Below are 19,574 nucleotides of genomic sequence, written 5' to 3' on the forward strand. Positions count from 1 at the left end.
TGTTATTTTAATTATAAAAAAGACTCAATAGAAAAACACAGTTAAACATGCTGAAAAATCTACAAGCAATTCTGAACCTTGAACCTTGTTGACTTGAAGGTCACTAATTGTCCAACATTATATCCGAAGACCCCCAGCACCCCCCCCCCCCCCCCCCCCCGCCAAATATTAATATATGTGATTGGTTAAGAAACATATTGTAATTAATTTAATTAAAATGTTTAATATCAGCATGCATTGGAAATTCACATTATGTTCTAAATGCATGTTATTGGATTAATTAATGCTTTTATTTCATTTATAATTTAATCAAATTGTTATTTTGGTGAGCTGCAAATTTTTCTCTGGTAATGTATTCCAGACTTTTCCGAACATTTAGTCCCTGCCCCTTTCTTACAGTTGACTTCAAGCTTGCATCCAATAAACAATCGATGCATTTTATTCTTCAATAATCCGTTTTACTTGGATGTACCTTCTGTTTCATAGAAGTTTTAATCGCTTAACAGCTCTTATACTTTTACTCTAGCTAAAATTGTGTTTTGAGGGCAATTATATGCTATATGCACAAGCTTTCTTTTTGTGCTGCTTTTACACATAGTGGTTGTAATTCTCAGGAGTTTGATAAACCGGGTTCAAGTAGGTTCAAAAGTTCAACCCTCTCTCAAAGGCACAGCAGAGGAGGTATTTACTGTATGCCATTTTTCTACTGGAAGCTGGGCCAGAAGGTAAGGACAATGTCAGTGGCTCAGGGCAAAACAGATTTTTCAGACGCCACAAGAGTATCATCTCAGCACTGTAGAGAATCTATCCTGCCCTGATTTCTCGCCAAAGTAGGCAGTGGAGTCCGGCTAAATATAGCCCGCCGCTGTGGAGCGAAGAGGTGGGCTGGATTTCTACCTGCGCTCACATGTGCCTCTGCGGGCCCTCAGGGCTGAGGCATTGCCACCTCTTAACTTCCTAATTGCCTTGAGGAGTGCAAAACTTGTATGGACAATGTATTTGAATTGCATAGATTTTTATGTGTTATATTGTTGCAGGTATGCTGTGCAGGCACTGTTCACAGCCTAAATCATTCTCATCAGTGTTGTGAAGAGCGTTATGTTCCAGCTCTAAAGGATTCTGGGAGTGTGTGTTGTGGAGGTCAGTTTGTCCAGCCTCTGTCTCAACACCAGTGTTGTGGAGGATATTACGTACTAGTCCCACCAGGTATATACTGCATTCAGCAAGTTAAGCTGCATAATATATAAGTAAAATATAAGTCTCAATTGTTTCTTCCTTTCTTTTTTGAACATTCTTTTGTTTTACATTACATACTGTAGTTGATTGTTCTATATGTGTTCGTAGGTGAGGTCTGTTGTCCAGAATCTGTGGAACGGCGTGTATCTGTCGGTCTCGGGGACTCATGCTGTGGTGGGAGTCCTTTCATTTCTGGAGCCGGGCAGATCTGCTGTGGGGGGCGTCTTTATGATGGCTTCAGCTCTCGGTGCTGTGGAGGACAGCTAGTTCCTAGAGAGACGGTGTGCTGTGGGGATGTTGACCAAGGGACGCCCCATAAACATGTATCAGGTCAGCTTGGAGGCACGTGCTTGCCTGCATTGTACACAACCATTAAAAAGTTTGGGGTCAGTAAAGTTTCTTATGGTCACTAAGGCTGCATTTATTTAATCAGAAATGCAGTAAACTTTTAAAAGTAAAAGATTGTGAAATATCATTACACTTAAAACAACTGTTTGCTATTTTAATATATTTTAAAATTTAATTTATTCCTGTGATGGCAAAACTGAATTTCTGAATTTTCAAAACTGAAAAGTGTCACATGATTCTTCAGAAATCATTCTAATAGGCTCATTTACTATTATAAATGTTAAAAACAGGTGGGTTATGTAATATTTTTTGCAAAACCCATGATAAATTAATTTTTCAGGGTTCATTGATTAATATAAAGTTCAAAAGAACAATGTTTATTTGAAACAGAAATCTTTTGTAGTGTCATAAATGTCTTTACTGTCACTTTTGATCAATTTAATGCATCCCTGCTGAATAATAATGTTTGTTTCTCTCTTTCCAAAAAAAATAAAAATCTTACTGATCCCAAACCTTTGAACAGTAGTGTATTTTAGAGAAAAGTTTGTTCCGGTTCTCATATTTGATTGGTTATCAGTGGTTTGCTGATATTTCAAGAGCAATCAGACTTATCTGATTTGCAGTTGCAGTCTATCATAACCTTCGGAAGTGAACCGCTATTGATGACACAAAGAATAATTTGCCTTTCACACATCACACTTATCATATTACAATCCCTTTATCACAGCCCATTGTCAGGGATCAGAATTGTACTGTTAGGACCGCCTTAAAATCCTCTCCTCCTGCAAAACAGAAAATGTGGCACTAGTAAACTTTAAATGGGCCAAAGCACGTATGGCCACTTTATTGTGGCTAAGTTTAGCCCTCACTCCTTAGTGACTTTCTAATGACACTGTGGTGGAGTGTCAAAGGAGCTGAACCCTCTTGGGGTCACCCAGGCTCCCCCGCAGTGCCCCGCTAAAGTGGGCACCTGGGCACAGATGGGCTGGATGGGCACTGGCCCTGGTGTCAGCCATCTTTGTCAGGCTGGATGATGGAGCTGAGTCTATCTGAGCACCAGCCAGAGCTGTGCCAAGCTCACAGCAGGCTCCCAGGATGCAACAGAACTAATGGCCACCATGAGGTCAGTGGCACCAGTGTATTTATCATAAAAACACACTCTAAGTAGTTCGGTGGCTTCGGTAGCATCCTGGGATTGGGTCCAGCAATCATTTTCAAGCTTTGGTTAATAACCCTGCCCTTGATGTACAGTTTTTCAAAGCTGTCCCCCTTTTTTAGGCAACTTAATCACTTCATTCGTACCTACCTGGAGTTATTTCAGAAGCTAGCAGAAACATTTTCCTCTAGATTAAAAGAAGCCACGCCACAGCGCTCACTCACATTACCTCGCTTGATTTTCTCTTCCTTTGGTTCATCATACTGAAATAAGGCAGATGAAGAAGTCATCGCTCATTAAAGAGAGCATCCTGGGGAGAGCATATGTTATGATGGATAGTACCGTTAGGATAACTAAAGGCCATTTGCCTGGTAGCCACACCGCTGGTGCGCGTTGCTGCGGGCTCACGCCGAGAACTCCACGCCGGCTCCTGACTCTGTCAGCCTGCTCTATTATTGAATGAGCTACTTAACCTTGATAAAGACACCCCAACTCCCTCAAGGTTCCGTCTCCTTTAGCAGCAGTGAGTGTCTCTGCAAATATAAGCTAATGGACAGATAATGCCGTATATGTCATGAGCTGATATCCTCTTCTATTGGCTGAGGAGAGTGTATGAAATGTGCTGTAGACTGTGGCAAAACGGTATTTGGCAAAAGTCTAATGGGTTTAGATTTATTAGACATATTTCTTTCATTTTTGATGATGATGATATAGTATATGTGAGGCCAATAGTTAATTTTTTTTTTTTTTTAAATGTTAGCAACCGCTTTCATTTAATTTTAGTTCATTAGTGTAGCATTTTCATTTGAAGTCCATTCATAGTTGCATTGACTAATACACTTAATGCCTTCAACTGTGACTCAACCAATCAAATTTTAGTGCATTTAGTATATTGTACTTGGATCCATAGATGCAATATATATTCAGGCCTGTCTTCAAGAGTAGGCTGTCAGAGAGAAATGTGTCTGTTTTTCTATTTGTATTTCTGAACTCTGTTGTTCAGAAATGCTGTGACGTTGTGTTAAACTGCACGTGCTCCTCCAGATTGTGGAAATAGAATCACAGGCGGTTTTCTGAGGATGTCCCACTGAGATCCAGCTGATGGCCGATGGAAATGTGATTACCGGGTCCCCAAAGTGCAATCTGTCACACATTACACTCTAGCCTGTCAGGACTCGCAGCGCTCCGGCACAGCGGAGATGGAATTGTTAGAGACAGCCATCAGCTGTTTGAAAAGCTGCCTGTGAACCAATCCCTTAACCAGTCTCAAAAGAACTGCTATTAGTCAAATTACAAAAAGAAAATTAACAGTGTCACCTTTTGGCCACGGTGTATAAATCACTAAAGAAACAATCGATCGATCAATAAGCCAGATAATAAATCAATTAGAACAACATTATGTGCCAAATTAAGTCTCTAGTATTTTGCTTTTTGATGGATGATTAAAAAAAGTGTTTATTGTCAAACAAAACTGATTAGAGATTATAAATATTATTTGTTATTGGTATATTACATAGTGCATGAAGGTTATTTTTTATTTTTAAAATAATTAAATATTTTTGTTTATTTAGATTTTGTATATTATATAAAAGAAGTAAATCAAAATTTAAAAAAAAAAAATCTGTTTTCCATTCTATTTTGCACAAAAATAACGGTATTTATTTATATTTATTTTAAAACCTTTTAATATATGAAAAATTTAATATTTTTTGAGTCAACCAACAAAATTGAATCAAACTTTCCAACTCTAACACAGATTTGCGACTCTAAGACACAGCCTTAGTAAACATAATCAATTATAAAACACATAAAAATCATGGCAATATTAACAATGTTGCTTAATTATAACCCAAATTATATCCTAGATTTCACACCAGTTACAGAAACAAAGACATCTGTTTGAAGGTGAACTGTGAAACATTTCATCATCCTCCATGACAAGTCACTAAAGCCTTTAAACTGTCGAAATCCAATCCAGTCTTCTGAATTTTCCATTTGAGACATGAGAAACAGTTTAGACAATAGCCTTGAGTAATACAGGGTATTACTGTGAATGTCCCGCTGTCATGTTTAAAGTTTAGATTTGGATTACAGAGTTTTCTGCATCTGGAGGCTTGGTGTCATACAGAGAGCTCTTTTAATATCTGCTTATGTACAGAGCTTTGCTTAAAAGCACAGTGCCTGTACCACAGTCAAGGTTAAATCTGAATATTTTACACCATTTAAGTGTTAAAAGCTTTAGAGCTGTGTATGTGTGAGTGAGAGAGAGAAGGATCATAAGAGTGGGTGTGGAAATGGCTGTGACGATGTCAAAAAAGTGCAATAATTAAATATGTTCTCAAGGACACAATGACCATTTGCGAGTGGAAATGATCCCGGTGGCTGAATGCGTCAGTGTCTGCGTTGTATTTGTTACTGCACGAGCGCTTCATCATGGCTCATATGTCCTCATATTGCCAAAACTGTCTTGCAAATGACAAGACATGAATGCCAGAGTGGGAATCATTCTAAACACACACGTCTAGATCTTTTTTGCTGAGACCGATTGGAGATCATACAGATTAAGACCATTTGCTTTCAACACAGTTATGATGATAGCTTTTCTTACTTTAATCATGGCTAATAATCTCAGTTAATATCCTTGAGCAATTAAAGCATTTTGCATGGCTCAACTACTAATCACAAAGTACAGACTCCTAATGCTTTGTACATGTTTGGTTTAGGAATAGTGGTGTCAGACCACTGGTGACGCTTCTGATGTTTTAGTGTTGTTTTAATAACAAGACTGTGTATAGTAGTTTATGTTTTAAAGATGTTATTTGTTAATGTTACATGTTTTTCAAATGTTAAGATGGATGGATAGAAATTAACATTAACCACAATTATCCTGTAAAATATTGTTAATTTTTAAGTAATGCATTAACTAATAACATACAATTGTCTCTCCAAAATATTGGATGAGGAAAAAAAAATGGTAGTACAAAAATAAAACTATGCCAATATTACAAAATATAAAATTAAAAAGTGTATAAATCACTTGTTTTTCTTGAAACATTGTCCAACAGCAACACTAGCAGGTAAATTTACAGTCTCTCTTGCCTCCCTTGAGCCCATTGACTTTTAACATGCATGCCTTTAGACATAACTATAGCATGCCTTTAGTTTGGGGGGGGGGGGGGGGGGGGAGTAAATGAGAATTAATGGGGGAAAGTGACATGAGAGGAGTCAGTGCCTCCATTGCAGTATGATTGGATGTGACTGGTTACGTTCTGCTAGGATTGTTTCATGCAATAAATCCTGCCTCTTGTGTTTGTGTGCATTCGCAAATCAGTCTGAATGAACAATATAATAGTGTTTATGGGAAGACTAATTTAAAGTAAACTCACACACTTATGGTGTGTGCACCACAAAAGCGAAAAGAATATTCGCATTGCGTTATCGCAGGATTTTTTTCGTGTGACTAGCGTGAATAAAAACATTGCATAATGCTCTCCTCCATTTTCTGATACAGCTTGATGTGTCAAACAAACCGGACATGTTAATAAGCTCTTTGCTGATTGGCTTGCGTGACAACATGGCATGCAAATTTTCCGGCATGAATTCACATCTGTTTGCACCTTTGTATTAACTGTGTGTGAAATATTAAGTTCATTTTTAGTGTGCACACACCATTCGTTATTGTTACGTCAAAATAATACTTAAAATGGCATGAAAACATGATCTGTGGGAGCTTTTAGTGAGTAATCAGCTTGGTGAAATTTAAAGTAAATCTCCGCATCTTTAACACTAGAACCGCCACGGGGTAAATTTTACCCGTGGCTGTTTTTCAAATGTACATAACAGATTTTCAAGGAAACATTCAAGTCTCCCAGTCATTTGACTTTTACTAAAATTGTGTGATTTACAATCCCCTGCTGTTAAAAATTGTTTAGATAAAACCAGATCAAAAAACAGGGCATTTATACCTATAAGCGCCACGCGGGTCAAATTTATCCGCTATATAATGCCTGTATTTTCACGCTATCATTTCCTTGCCGCATATGTTTTAACATTGTACATTGCTAGGCAACGCATTCACTCACTAAATTAGCGGTTACCAGTTTCATAAATAAAGACAAAATGAGAAAAAGAAGGCGATTTATGGATGCTGAAAGGGTATAAGAAGCACTAAATACCATGAGCGATGGAGAGTCTGATGGTGGGGAGAGGAAGCATCCTGGGTCAGCTCAGTGCCTGACGGCTTATCTGACAGCGATCAAGATTTGTTGCCTAATGTTACTCATAATATCATATTCATGTAGCCTAATGTTACTCGTAATTGTTCAAAATTTAGATTATTTAATTTTTGTTTTGCCATTTCTATCGTTCATTGTGCATTTCTGTGGTGCTTTTTAGTCTGCCCGTTTCCTGAAGAAAAAAACAAATCCAATCTATGATGTAATGATCAAAACTATTTTTTGATATTACCCGAAGTTTATTGGTGTTGTTCTCTTATTCAAATGATATAACTAAACAAATTAATTATTAATTAGGTGAAGCTGCGCTTGAATTTTTCATCACATCATGCAGTGTGGTGAATTATTGCTCATCATTGTCTATTGGCTATTTTTGTAATTTAAATAACATAGGTTAATATATTATCTAATATAATTATAGTATCATATCTTAATATGTTAATTAATCACATTGTAGTATAATATTACACCATCCAAATATGTATTTACTTCCTTCTAATTCTTGCCGTCAGTGCACGCTTGTTTATATTGACGCTATGAAAAGTGATTAGTGGCCTGCATAAAAAAAGCCTTGAACATAAAACAGGACAAAAATATAGTTAATGACTAGACAATAATTTCATTCTAGACACTTCTTTGTGAAGACAGTGGCATATAATACAGTGAAATAATATGTTCTTTAGCCATATAAAAACAGTTGTAATATGCGTGGGTAAAATTTACCCGCTGGCGGTTTTAGGTATACAGCGACCCCCGGCGGTTCTAGTGTTAACCAATATTTACCGAGCTTTGATGACTGATGACCCATCAAATTCAAAAATAGTTAAACGTTAACTATTAAAAAGAATAGCTGAACATAAGTTCACAAAATATTTTGTTTAAATTGTTACTGCCTTGAGTTATTTTGGTATAAATGTGAGATTCATACTTGGCTTTAATAAATATAATATTTACTACATTGTTAATGTAAAAATATAAAAATATTTTTGAAAAATAATTAGATTTTTATTTTTCTGATAGTGTAAGTAATGTTTATTTAAACATGAAAATGTGACTGGGACAAGAATTTACATTTGATTAAAAGAAAAAACTTTGAGGACTTTGCTTTCAGAACACCACCACACACCAATGATATACAACCTTGTAAATTGTGTTAGGGGCTGTGTTTTGCATTAAAAAAAGAATTAAAAAAAATCAAGATGCAGGGCAGTGGAATGAAAAACGCAAGGTCTACAGACTTGTTTTTTAAAAGTTGAACTTTTAAACTGAGAATCTTGTGTTTAGAATGCTGTGTCATGAAAAAGACTTGAGTACGGTCAAACACATCCGTATAGTGCATGTTTAAATAGAAAAGCAATGGAAAGGCAGTGCAGTGGAATGCAACTGTGCATTCTTTGTGAACGGCTCCTTACGGTTTAATCTCATCATTTTCTTTTATTCCAAAAGTAGAAGTTCAGTTTTGGATTAAGGTCAGGATGAAGTCCTGAAAAAAAAAAAAAAACTTGAGCAACCCAGTGAAATTCAAAAGTAGCATTTGTTGCGTTTCCGTCATGTGCATTAAAAGTTTTATGTTCAAACTTAAATCTCCCCCTTTTGTTCCTCCTTTCAGATTCCCCAAAGAGCAGTGAAAATATTACTGCTGCCCAAGCACTTTGTCACATGCAACCGCGGCCAATGGATGAAACAAAGAAAGTCAGTTTAATGTGCTGTCCTTTCACCTCTCCCTCAGGAATGCCTTGAATAAATAAATGAATAAAACAGCCAGGGAACAATGTTTTTAAACCAACCGTTTAATAGCTTTCAAACATTCCTTTTTTCTGTTCTTGCAGTGGCTAAAGTGTATTTTATACACTTATACCAGGATAATTCACATTCAACTGACAAATGAGTTAAAGATGCTTTTTCTTTCAAAGATTGTAATGTCCACTATGTAAAGATAGAGCACTATGAAGTTCTTTTGCTCCATGAGTATGACTTTGAATGTGCTCAGCCATTATTTATTTTTTTGAAGTGCTTTTGTTTGTTCGAAGTTTTAGTTTTACTATCCAAAGGCTTGTGTAAGCCACAGCACACATTTTTATCAGTTGCTCATTGCATGCTAAATATTGACTTATCATTAAGTGAATGAACCTTAATTCACACAGCCTAAGCACCTTATGCTCGCCTGCGTTCACTCGCACTCTAATGAATGTATGCAAATCCATCATAAATCTGAAGATTAGCTCAATCATTTTGCGGTGCTCGAAAAAACAAAGCATGAGCTAAAAGGGTGCTCGTGTTTTTGCACCATGCCTAAACCAGATTTAGAGGGGCTAGTGGCTTTCCCTCCTGTTCCTATTCATAGCGCGACAAAGGTGGAGATGAAGGAAAATGAATTGGTTTAGCTGACAGGCCAAGGTCAAGTGCGGAAAACAAAATAGAGGGACATCCCCAGCCAAGAGGTCAGGGTGTCAAAGTTCACTGGTCTTTAAATGAAATATCATGAAAAATGCAGCAGGGCAGGGATGGGACGAGCTACTTTGGAAAAATTGTTGAGCTGTTTATTTGCAAGTCATTGGAGCTGAAGTAATGCACCCTGGGAATTGCCACCAAACGCAGCGCTGCAACATCTGCTGTCCCTAAGTGAGTTAGAGCACGTCAGACATCTTTATGTCACTGTAGAGCTGTGATGGATGCGGCCCCTAGAAAACGTTGCATAAAAATCTGCTGCGCCGTTTTGGCCGTTAAGTGAAATTACTATTTAAATTAATGGCGCTGTCACAGTTTATCTGTGCAAAGAATGAACGCTGATTAGGGTATTAAACAATTAGCAATTTATCATACTGGGGGTTGATGGTAATTATAGTAGTGATGGTTTACCCAAGGAAATAAACCAGGAGTCACTTCCTGTTAGAAGAATATTAAACTGCATTTCAGAAAATTCTATTCTTTCTTCCCTCTGCCATGATCTTAATGCTAATAAGTCATAATTAAAATAGCATGACAAAAAAAAAACAAGTATGTTCCAACAGCTTCACCTTCTTGGTCCTTAATCCAGTTGTTGGTATATGCCTGAAAATACAATTTTATAGTTTACATATTAATGCATCCTTTTTCTCCAAATGTAATATGTAATATATTCTCTAGTGTTTGAAAGTATAGGGTCAGTAAGTCTGTCTTGCTCACAAAGGCTGCATTATTTTATCAAAAACACAGTAATATTGTAATATATTATCACAATTTAATAGCTGTTTTGTATTTTAAGATATATTTAAAATATAATTTATTCCTGTGGTGGCAAAGTGAAAAAAATGGAAACATTTCCTATTTTTAGCATTGTTAAAAACAGTTGTGCTGCTTAATATTTTTTAGGAAACCTTTTTTCTGGATTCTTTATGAAACATAAAATTCAAAGAAACAGCATTTATTTGAAATAGAAATTGTTTGTAATATTCTGAATGTTTTCGCTGCCACTTTTGATCAATATAATGCATCCTTACTGAATAAAAGTACTAATTAAAAAAAAAAAAAAAAGAAAATCTTACTGACCCCAAATTTTTGAATGGTAATGTAAAGGCAGGTATTTCAACCCCCCTCAAACATAGCTGTGTTTGCAGAGCTGGTGCGTGTATGTTGAGTCAGGTCTCTGAGAATGCGGTGATGCTTTTAGAGGTAATAGGAGAGGATGCAGATGTGGGTGCTGAGCACTGATGGCTGATGGGAGGAGACAGTGGCCATATCACCAGGTGAAGCTGATTCCTCATGCAGCACAGCCGTCTGCATCTTTTACATGTCAGCTGCGCATGCAGCTCTCCGACATCCACTGGAAACATCCCATGAGCTGTAATGGCCACATGTTAGATGTCATATTCTTGATTTTAGAAATGTGCTGACAACACTCATGTTTATATGTCAAAGATGTTTTCATATGCATTATTAGTTGTCTTTTGGTTTAGTGAAGTACCAGGATGTTGTCTGAATGAACTCCATGTGTCATTCAAACAAAGTTTTTTTTAAATCTAAACTGCCTCTCATAACTTTCCTGCACTATTATAATGGATTGTGATGATTAAGGCTCTCTTGCCTATTAAAAAGCATCAACATCTTCCATGTATAATTTGTTTTACATAGGATTCATCTGCTGTGGAGAGCACTACATTAACACATCCACCTCCTGGTGCTGCACGGGTCCCGGCAGAGAGTCTAAAGTCCATTTGCTGGAGAACAGGACAGCGTCGCTGAAGTGCTGCTGGTCAGAGGTGATTGATCAGGAGGAAGAGTGTTGTAATGGAGTGGGCTTCAATCCGCTCACATCTGTGTGTGCTGACAGAGCCCCGGCCAGCATCCTCATCCCGGTAATTAACACTTTCACTCAGGGTGACATATTCACTGTATGCTCGTTCAGCAATAGTTCTTCAGGATGAAGACTTAGTCAAGACTTTGCCCTCAAGCTGTTCTGTAGTGTCACGCCAGTTTTTCAAACTCAGATTAAGGCGGTGCTTTGCCAAAATTTGTCAAAACAGATTATGGAGAGACTAGTACTGTATAGCTAGACTTTTGACTAAATGTCTGATCTTCAGAAAAGAACTGCCACTGATAGGTAAAAACTGTTTTTTTGTGATGTTTATATACGGGTTTATCAGAAATCATTGATCCCACTATAATAGATGGAAATTTCAAATGTATTCTAATCAGCTCTGTGTGAGAAACGTGCTTTTTATTCTTTTAAAAAGAGTACTTATTATGGAAATACTTAAGTGTGAACTATATGTAATTGCATGTTACATCCAATTAAATGAAAAATAATTCTAGTTTAAATTTATATGACATTTAGTTTTTTAAGATTAGTGGGCCATAAGTACATCCTTGTATGTAATTTAATAATTACTCTATTGTCTTTGAAATATGGCTAAAGTGTACTCACTCACAAGCAATTATGGTAAACTAAAATATACTTTAATATCATTTATACTGAAATATGTACAGTTATGACATGTATTTAAATATATTTGTATTTGCACATTTGTTGCAATTTAATACATTTAAAATACCTGATTTTCCATAAACAGAAAACATTAAGTAGCCTACTTAAAATTGACCAGAAAGCAGTTCTGGTCATGGATATCTAAGTTAAGTTTCTAAAAAGCGTTTCAAACCAAATTCTGATGGCAAAATCAGTGACTATATAATCTTCAAAAGTGTTGATTGTAGAAATTCAGTATCTTATAAACACAAATTTGATTATATATACGTATGTATATATATTTATATATATATATTGGCCTCATTCCTGCAAATTGCGTCAAGCCTACAATCAGGGGTGCATTTCCCAAAACCATCGTTAGCTAACAATGGTCGTTAGTTCCAACTCTATTGGTAATGACGGAACTTGTGACCATAGTTGCTTTTGGGAAATGCACCCCAGATTAGAGCTGCCTGATCCAGACTTTTATATTCAGTGTGCATCACACAATCAGCAAAGAGACTGTAATTAGCTGTTAGATTTAGTGCTGATAAATTATCAGTGTTAAAGACCGTTATTGGATAGGTGTTTTAGTAAAATAGTTGAGTTTTAAACTCAAGCTGCCATGATGTAAAGTGGAGGTTGGAAATATGAGGCACAAAGCAGTGATGTATCTGCTCCTCTCCTCAGGAAGTAGGCACTCACAGTCACACTTCATTAATCAGATTTGCTCGCTGTAACACAAGCTCATCGTGCACCCAGCTTGAGCTCACGAGGAAAAGAAAGAGACCAAGAAAAGAAAACTGGGATGGCGGTCATTAACTTGTAATTATGTCATTAAGGGGCATCCGTGCTATTTATTGAGACAGAGGACTCCATACACACCCGCTGGCAGGGGTACTTTGACACACAACAGTTGTCTGATGACTGTTGTCACTAATGAGATTGTGTGTGCGCATGTGTCCTTTAGGAGAAATGCCGCCCCAGTACGGTGTGTCCTGTGTCGGCGGCCGCAGGAGCTTACTGCAGCTTGTGTGATTTTAGCCCGGCACAGTCCATCTGTACATGGGTACCAGGCGAGCCGGTCCCTGCGCATGTTCCAATTTCCTCTGCTGCTGCATCCACCCGAACAGAAGCTCCTCCTGCTGCCACCCACAACCAGTTCTGCCCATCCTCAGAGCAGCTGATATACAGTGGAGTGGCAAACCGATACAGTTTCACAGGTAAACAGTCTCATATATAAACAACTCTTATATATGAAGAGTTCGTTTGAAAAAACAGATTACTCCGTTTTTAACAATTTTCAAAAATAATTTTTGTTCATTGTGCATTCCAATTAATCTCAATCAAACTGGAGTTGGGTTATTTTGATTAGGTTAAAAAATAACTAAAAACATAACTAACACAATAAAAACATGATAACATTATAAAAACATGATTTTTGAAACTTTAAAAAAACGGAGTCATCTGTTTTTGCAAATAAACTCTTCATGTATATGTATGTGTGTGTGTGTGTGTATATATATATATTTATACACTATTTTTTCACTATTTTCATTTTCAAAAAAAAAAGTATTTATTGGACCAAAGTTTTATTATTAACAAAAATTAAACTAAAACTATTAAAACACATTTTAAAAATAGTTATTGAAATGAAATATTTATATATTACATGAAAAACCACAACTGAAATAAAATAAAGCTAAATAGATACATTTAAAAAAAACTAATAAAAATGACAGAAAAACAACATTACTAAAACAAGTTAAGTGAAACTAAAACTATTAAAAAACCTTTTAAAAATTGTTATTGAAATAAAATGTATATATATATGTATATATATATATATATATATATATATATATATATATATATATATATATATATATATATATATATATATATATATATAATGTTAGAATATTTCCTAAGATCAATCAAAAAAAAGGATTTGCAAAACAGAAAAGTTCAAGTTCTTAATGTTAATTTATGCACTCAATACTTGGTCAGGGCTCCTATAGCACAAATGACAGCATCACTGGGGTGTGGCATGGAAGCGATCAGCCTATAGCACTGCTGAGGCACTATTGAGCCTTCAGCTCGTCTGGATTGTTGGATCGACTGTTTCTCATCGTTATCTTGAAAATATCCCATAGATTCCATATGGGGTTCAGGTCAGGTCAATGTTGGCTGGCCAATCAAGCACAGTAATATCATGGTCAGCAAACCACTTGGAAGTGGTCTCGGCACTGTGGGCAGGTGCTAAAGTCCCGCTGGAAAAGGAAATCAGCATCTCCATAAAGCTTGTCAGCAGATGGAAGTATAAAATGCTCCAAAATCTCCTGGTAGACGGCTGCATTGACTTTGGACTTGATAAAACACAATGGACCAACACCAACAGACATCACGACACCCCAAATCATCACTGACTTTGGAAACTTCAAACTGGACTTCAAGCAGCTTGGATTCTCTGCTTCTCCAGTCTTCCTCCGGACTCTAGACCTTGATTTCCAAATGAAATGTAAAATTTACTTTTATCTGAAAAGAGAACTTTGGACCACTGAGCAACAGTCCAGTTCTTTTTCTCTTTAGCCCAGGTAAGATGCTTCTGATGTTGTTTCTGTTTCAGAAATGGCTTGGTAGCCCTTTTCCTGAAGACGTCTGAGCGTAGTGACTCCTGATGCACTGACTCCAGCTTCTGTCCACTCCTTGTGAAGCCCTCCCAAGTGTTTGAATCGGCTTTGCTTGACAGTATTCTCAAGCTTGCGGTCATCCCTGTTGCTTGTGCACTTTTTCCTACCCAATTTCTTCCTTCCAATCAACTTTGCATTTAATATGCTTTGTTACAGCACTCTGTGAACATCCACCCCTTTCAGTAATGACTTCTGTGATTTTACCCTCTTTGTGGAGGGTGTCAATGATTGTCTTCTGGACCATTGCCAAGTCAGCAGTCGTCCCCATTATTGTGATTTCAAAGAACAAGTGATACCCGAAATTTATACTGTAGGGATGGTCATTTAATGAAACTCAAATGTAATTATTCTAATATTTTGAGATACTGGATTTTTTGACTTTCATGAGCTGTAAGCTCTAATCAGCAAAATTAAAACAAACTTTTGAAATGTTTTACTTTACATGTAATGAATCTAAAATATATGAAAGTTTCACTTTTTGAAATAAGTTACAAAAAAAAAAACTTGTTCACGATATTCTAATTTATTGAGATGCACCTGTATGTATTAGATTAGATTAGATTCAACTTTATTGTCATTGCACATGTAAGGTACAGGGCAACGAAATGCAGTCAGCATATACCAGAAGTGCAATAAGCAGAGGTACAGGCTATACAGTGCCTACAATGTTACATATGTACAGAAATATACAGATAAGGCAGTACTATTGACATAATTTACAAATTTTTAAATACTATCAGTATGACATACAGATGAGTGATATGAACATACTATACAGATGGATTATGCAGTAAATGTATGTACACTATGAGCAAAAACTATGAACAATTACAAATGGATATGAATAAGCTATACATTAAGATACATAAACACTAGTGCAATGAACACTGAAAGTGCATAGAGAAATTATTTTTATTTTTTTTTATAACCAATTTAGTGATGGGGAGGGGTGAAGAGTTTGTAGTGGTGTGTGAGGGGCTATCATCGGGCAGAGTTCAGTAGGGAGACAGCTGTAGGGAAAAAGCTGTTCCTGAGTCTGCTGGTCTTTGTTCGGAGGCTCCTTAAGCGCCTCCCAGAGGGCAGTAAATTAAACAGTCTATGGTCAGGGTGAGAGGAGTCCTTAAGAATGCTGCGAGCTCGACGTAAACAGCGTTTTCTCTGGACATCCTCAATGGCAGGAAGTGGTGTCCCTGTGATGCGCTAGGCGGTTTTCGCCACCCTCTGCAGTGCCTTGCGGTCAGCAACTGAGCAGTTCCCATACCAGACTGTGATGCAGTTGGTCAGGATGCTTTCAATCGCACACCGGTAGAAGTTCACCAGGATGGTTGGAGACAGGTGGTTCTTCTTCAGTGTCCTAAGGAAGAAGAGGCATTGGTGAGCCTTCTTGACTAGGCTGGATGTGTTGGTGGTCCAGGTCAGGTCCTCCGAGATGTGGGTTCCCAGGAACTTGAAGCTGGAGACACGTTCAACAACCATCCCGTTAAAGTGGATGGGGTCATGCGTGCCACTTTTCTTCTTCCTGAAGTATGTATGTATGTGTATATATATATATATATATATATATATATATATATATATATATATATATATATATACATATACACAGTGGAGCAAATAAGTATTTGATACACTGCCGATTTTTCAAGTTTTCCCACTTACAAAGAATGGAGAGATCTGTAATTTTCATAATAGGTTATTTTCATAACCTCAACTGTGAGAGACAGAATATAAAAAAAAAATCCAGAAAATCACATTTTGAATAATTAATTTCCATTTTATTGCATGAAATAAGTATTTGATCACCTACCAACCAGCAAGAATTCTGGCTTTCACAGACCGGTTAGTTTGTCTTTAAGAAGCCATCCTATCCTCCACTCATTACCTGTATTAATTGCACCTGTTTGAACTCGTTACCTGTATAAAAGACACCTGTTCACACACTCAATCAATCAGACTACAACCTCTCCACTATGGGCAAGACCAAAGAGCTGTCTAAGGACACTAGGTACAAAATTGTAGACCTGCACGAGGCTGAGATGGGCTACAGGACAATAGGCAAACAGCTTGGTGAGAAGGCAACAACTGTTGGCGCAATTATTAGAAAAAGGAAGAAATTCAAGATGACTGTCAATCTCCCTCGGACTGGGGCTCCATGCAAGATCTCGCCTCGTGGAGTATCAATGATCCTGAGAAAGGTGAGGGATCAGCCTAGAACTACACGGGAGGACCTGGGGCCGGATTCACGAAAATCTTCTTAAGAAATAAGTTAAGAAATTTCTTAAGATAAATTATACGAAGTTCGTAAGAATGTTCTTAAGTGCAATTCTTGAAAAATTCTTAAGTTCTCAAATATATTTTTAAGAACATCTTAATTTTTTTTCTTAAGAAGAAAATGACAGTCTAAACTCTTTATTGTCTTTTTGCACTTCCTGCAGATTACCCTAATAATCATATTAAGCACGCACACTTTTTTTTTGTCGCGATTTTGACTGGCGCTCAGTTTTACATTTTTAATGCGGCATGTTTTTGAACAGCCTGTCTCAAGCCGCAGCGATCTGTTTCATTCAGTTTTGTAGTGCTGGGCTGTGTTTTTGCTCTCATCCGAGTGAACACTTCCGGTATGTGTGTCCGCATTACACAGTCATATGCGCTGCATACTGCCAAAGATTATGTCGTATTTATAAGCTAAAATAATAGCGTCCAGTTAAAGTTACCTATCTTACTCGTTTTTGTAGAGTTGCTACGGAGTTTTGAAGTTTGCAAAAAGTAGTGTCACACACAGGCTAATCATGACCGATCATTGTTTACATTATTAGTCATCGCTGTCGCTTCAGAAAACTCACGCACATCGCTATTAATAGTCACAGTATGTATTAGGCTATGTAGCTAACGTTGTTGTAATGCTTAAATATAACAATTATTTTGAAATAACCCAATAAATTCATTAAATAATTCTTACTGTTTTGGATTTAAGACAAGTCTGGGGCTGTCCTAAATTTAAGAAGTTATTTACGATGATTTTTAAGAAGATTCTTTTCAAGAATTTGAATTCTTCTTAATTTTTGTCTTAAGAACAATCTTAAGAAAAAAGATAAGAATATTCTTAAGAAGAATGTTTGGGAATACAAAATATTCTTAACTTTTTTCTTAAGTTAAAAAATAAGAAGAAAATGGCAGTTAAGATGAAATTTCTTCTTAAGAATGTTTTGTGAATCCGGCCCCTGGTCAATGGCCTGAAGAGAGCTGGGACCACAGTCTCAACGGTTACCATTAGTAACACACTACACCGTCATGGATTAAAATCCTGCAGCGCGTGCAAGGTCCCCCTGCTCAAGCCAGCACATGTCCAGGCCCGTCTGAAGTTTACCAAAGACCATCTGGATGATCCAGAGGAGGCATGGGAGAAGGTCATGTTGTCAGATGAGACTAAAATAGAACTTTTTGGTATAAACTCCACTCGCCATGTTTGGAGGAAGAAGGATGAGTACAATCCCAAGAACACCATCCCAACCGTGAAGCATGGGGGTGGAAACATCATGCTTTGGGGGTGCTTTTCTGCAAAGGGGACAGGACGACTGCACCGTATTGAGGAGAGGATGGATGGGGCCATGTATCGCGAGATTTTGGGCAACAACCTCCTTCCCTCAGTAAGAGCATTGAAGATGGGTCGTGGCTGGGTCTTCCAGCATGACAATGACCCCAAACACACAGCAAGGGCAACTAAGGAGTAGCTCCGTAAGAAGCATTTCAAGGTCCTGGAGTGGCCTAACCAGTCTCCAGACTTGAACCCAATAGAAAATCTATGGAGGGAGCTGAAACTCCGTGTTGCCCAGCGACAGCCCCAAAACCTGAAAGATCTGGAGAAAACCTGTATGGAGGAGTGAGACAAAATCCCTGCTGCAGTGTGTGCAAACCTGGTCAAGAACTACAGGAAACGTCTGACCTCTGTAATTGTAAACAAAGGTTTCTGTACCAAATATTAAGTTCTATTTTTCTATTGTATCAAATACTAATTTTCATGCAATAAAATGGAAATTAATTATTCAAAAATCATACAATGTGATTTTCTGGATTTTTTATTTTATTTTTTATATTCTGTCTCTCACAGTTGAGGTGTACCTACGATGAAAATTACAGATCTCTCCATTCTTTGCCGATTTTTCAAGTTTTTGCACTTACAGTGTATCAAATACTTATTTGCCCCACTGTGTATATATATGCATACATTTTATTTCAATAACAATTTTTAAAAGGTCTTTTAATAGTTCTAGTTTTGTTTAACTTGTTTTAGTAATGTTTTTATACATATTTATGTGTGTGTTGTTCAGGTATACTCTACGTTATGGGGACAAAATGTCCACACAAAGATGGCAATATCCAAATCCTTGTCCTTGTGGGGATATATTTTGGTCCCCATGAGGAAACAAGCTTATAAATCATACAGAATTAAGTTTTTTAAACATCTAAAAATGCAGAAAGTTTCATGTAAGGTGTTGGTGAAGGGCAATAGAAAATACAGTTTGTAAAGAATAAAAACCTTTACGCCTATGGAATGTCCCCATAAAACATGGAAGCCCAACGTGTGTGTGTGTGTGTGTGTGTGTGTGTTTGTTGCCCTCTTGTTTTTTGTTTTTCTAATATTTTAAATGTGGAAGCATGAATTTATGAAAATGCGTGTCCCATAATATGAATTTATATAAAAGCAGGGCCATATTTTTTTTTCCAGAGCCCTGTGTTTTTAAGCAACAGCCCTGCAAACGAGAGCCAAATGTATTTAATAAACAAGAAATGGTATATGCCCTAGGTGCTCTTTTATGTAAAGACATCAAACTGAATGGCTCACACACACACACACAAAAAGGAAAGTGTCAGTCATTTCGGGGATGTTCCTCACACTGTACTGTAAACATCTGCACATTTCATGTGTTCACAAGACAAGATGCTTTAGTGTGTATTAATTGTCG

At 37.0% G+C, this 19,574-nt stretch overlaps 1 protein-coding gene across 1 annotated transcript in view; it reads left to right on the forward strand.

Annotated features, from left to right (window-relative positions):
- Positions 1-19,574, forward strand: part of ush2a (Usher syndrome 2A (autosomal recessive, mild)) — a gene marked incomplete at both ends in the record, with an annotated part of 210,615 nt that overhangs the window by 144,048 nt on the left and 46,993 nt on the right. Inside the window, 4 exons of the mRNA XM_079385784.1 lie at positions 1,038-1,206; positions 1,345-1,566; positions 11,086-11,309; positions 12,888-13,140. Coding sequence (XP_079241910.1) covers positions 1,038-1,206; positions 1,345-1,566; positions 11,086-11,309; positions 12,888-13,140 — 868 coding nt within the window. The remainder of the gene's footprint in view (positions 1-1,037; positions 1,207-1,344; positions 1,567-11,085; positions 11,310-12,887; positions 13,141-19,574) is intronic.

This window comes from Barbus barbus (assembly GCF_936440315.1).
Source record: "Barbus barbus genome assembly, chromosome: 30".
Classification (NCBI taxonomy): domain Eukaryota; kingdom Metazoa; phylum Chordata; class Actinopteri; order Cypriniformes; family Cyprinidae; genus Barbus; species Barbus barbus.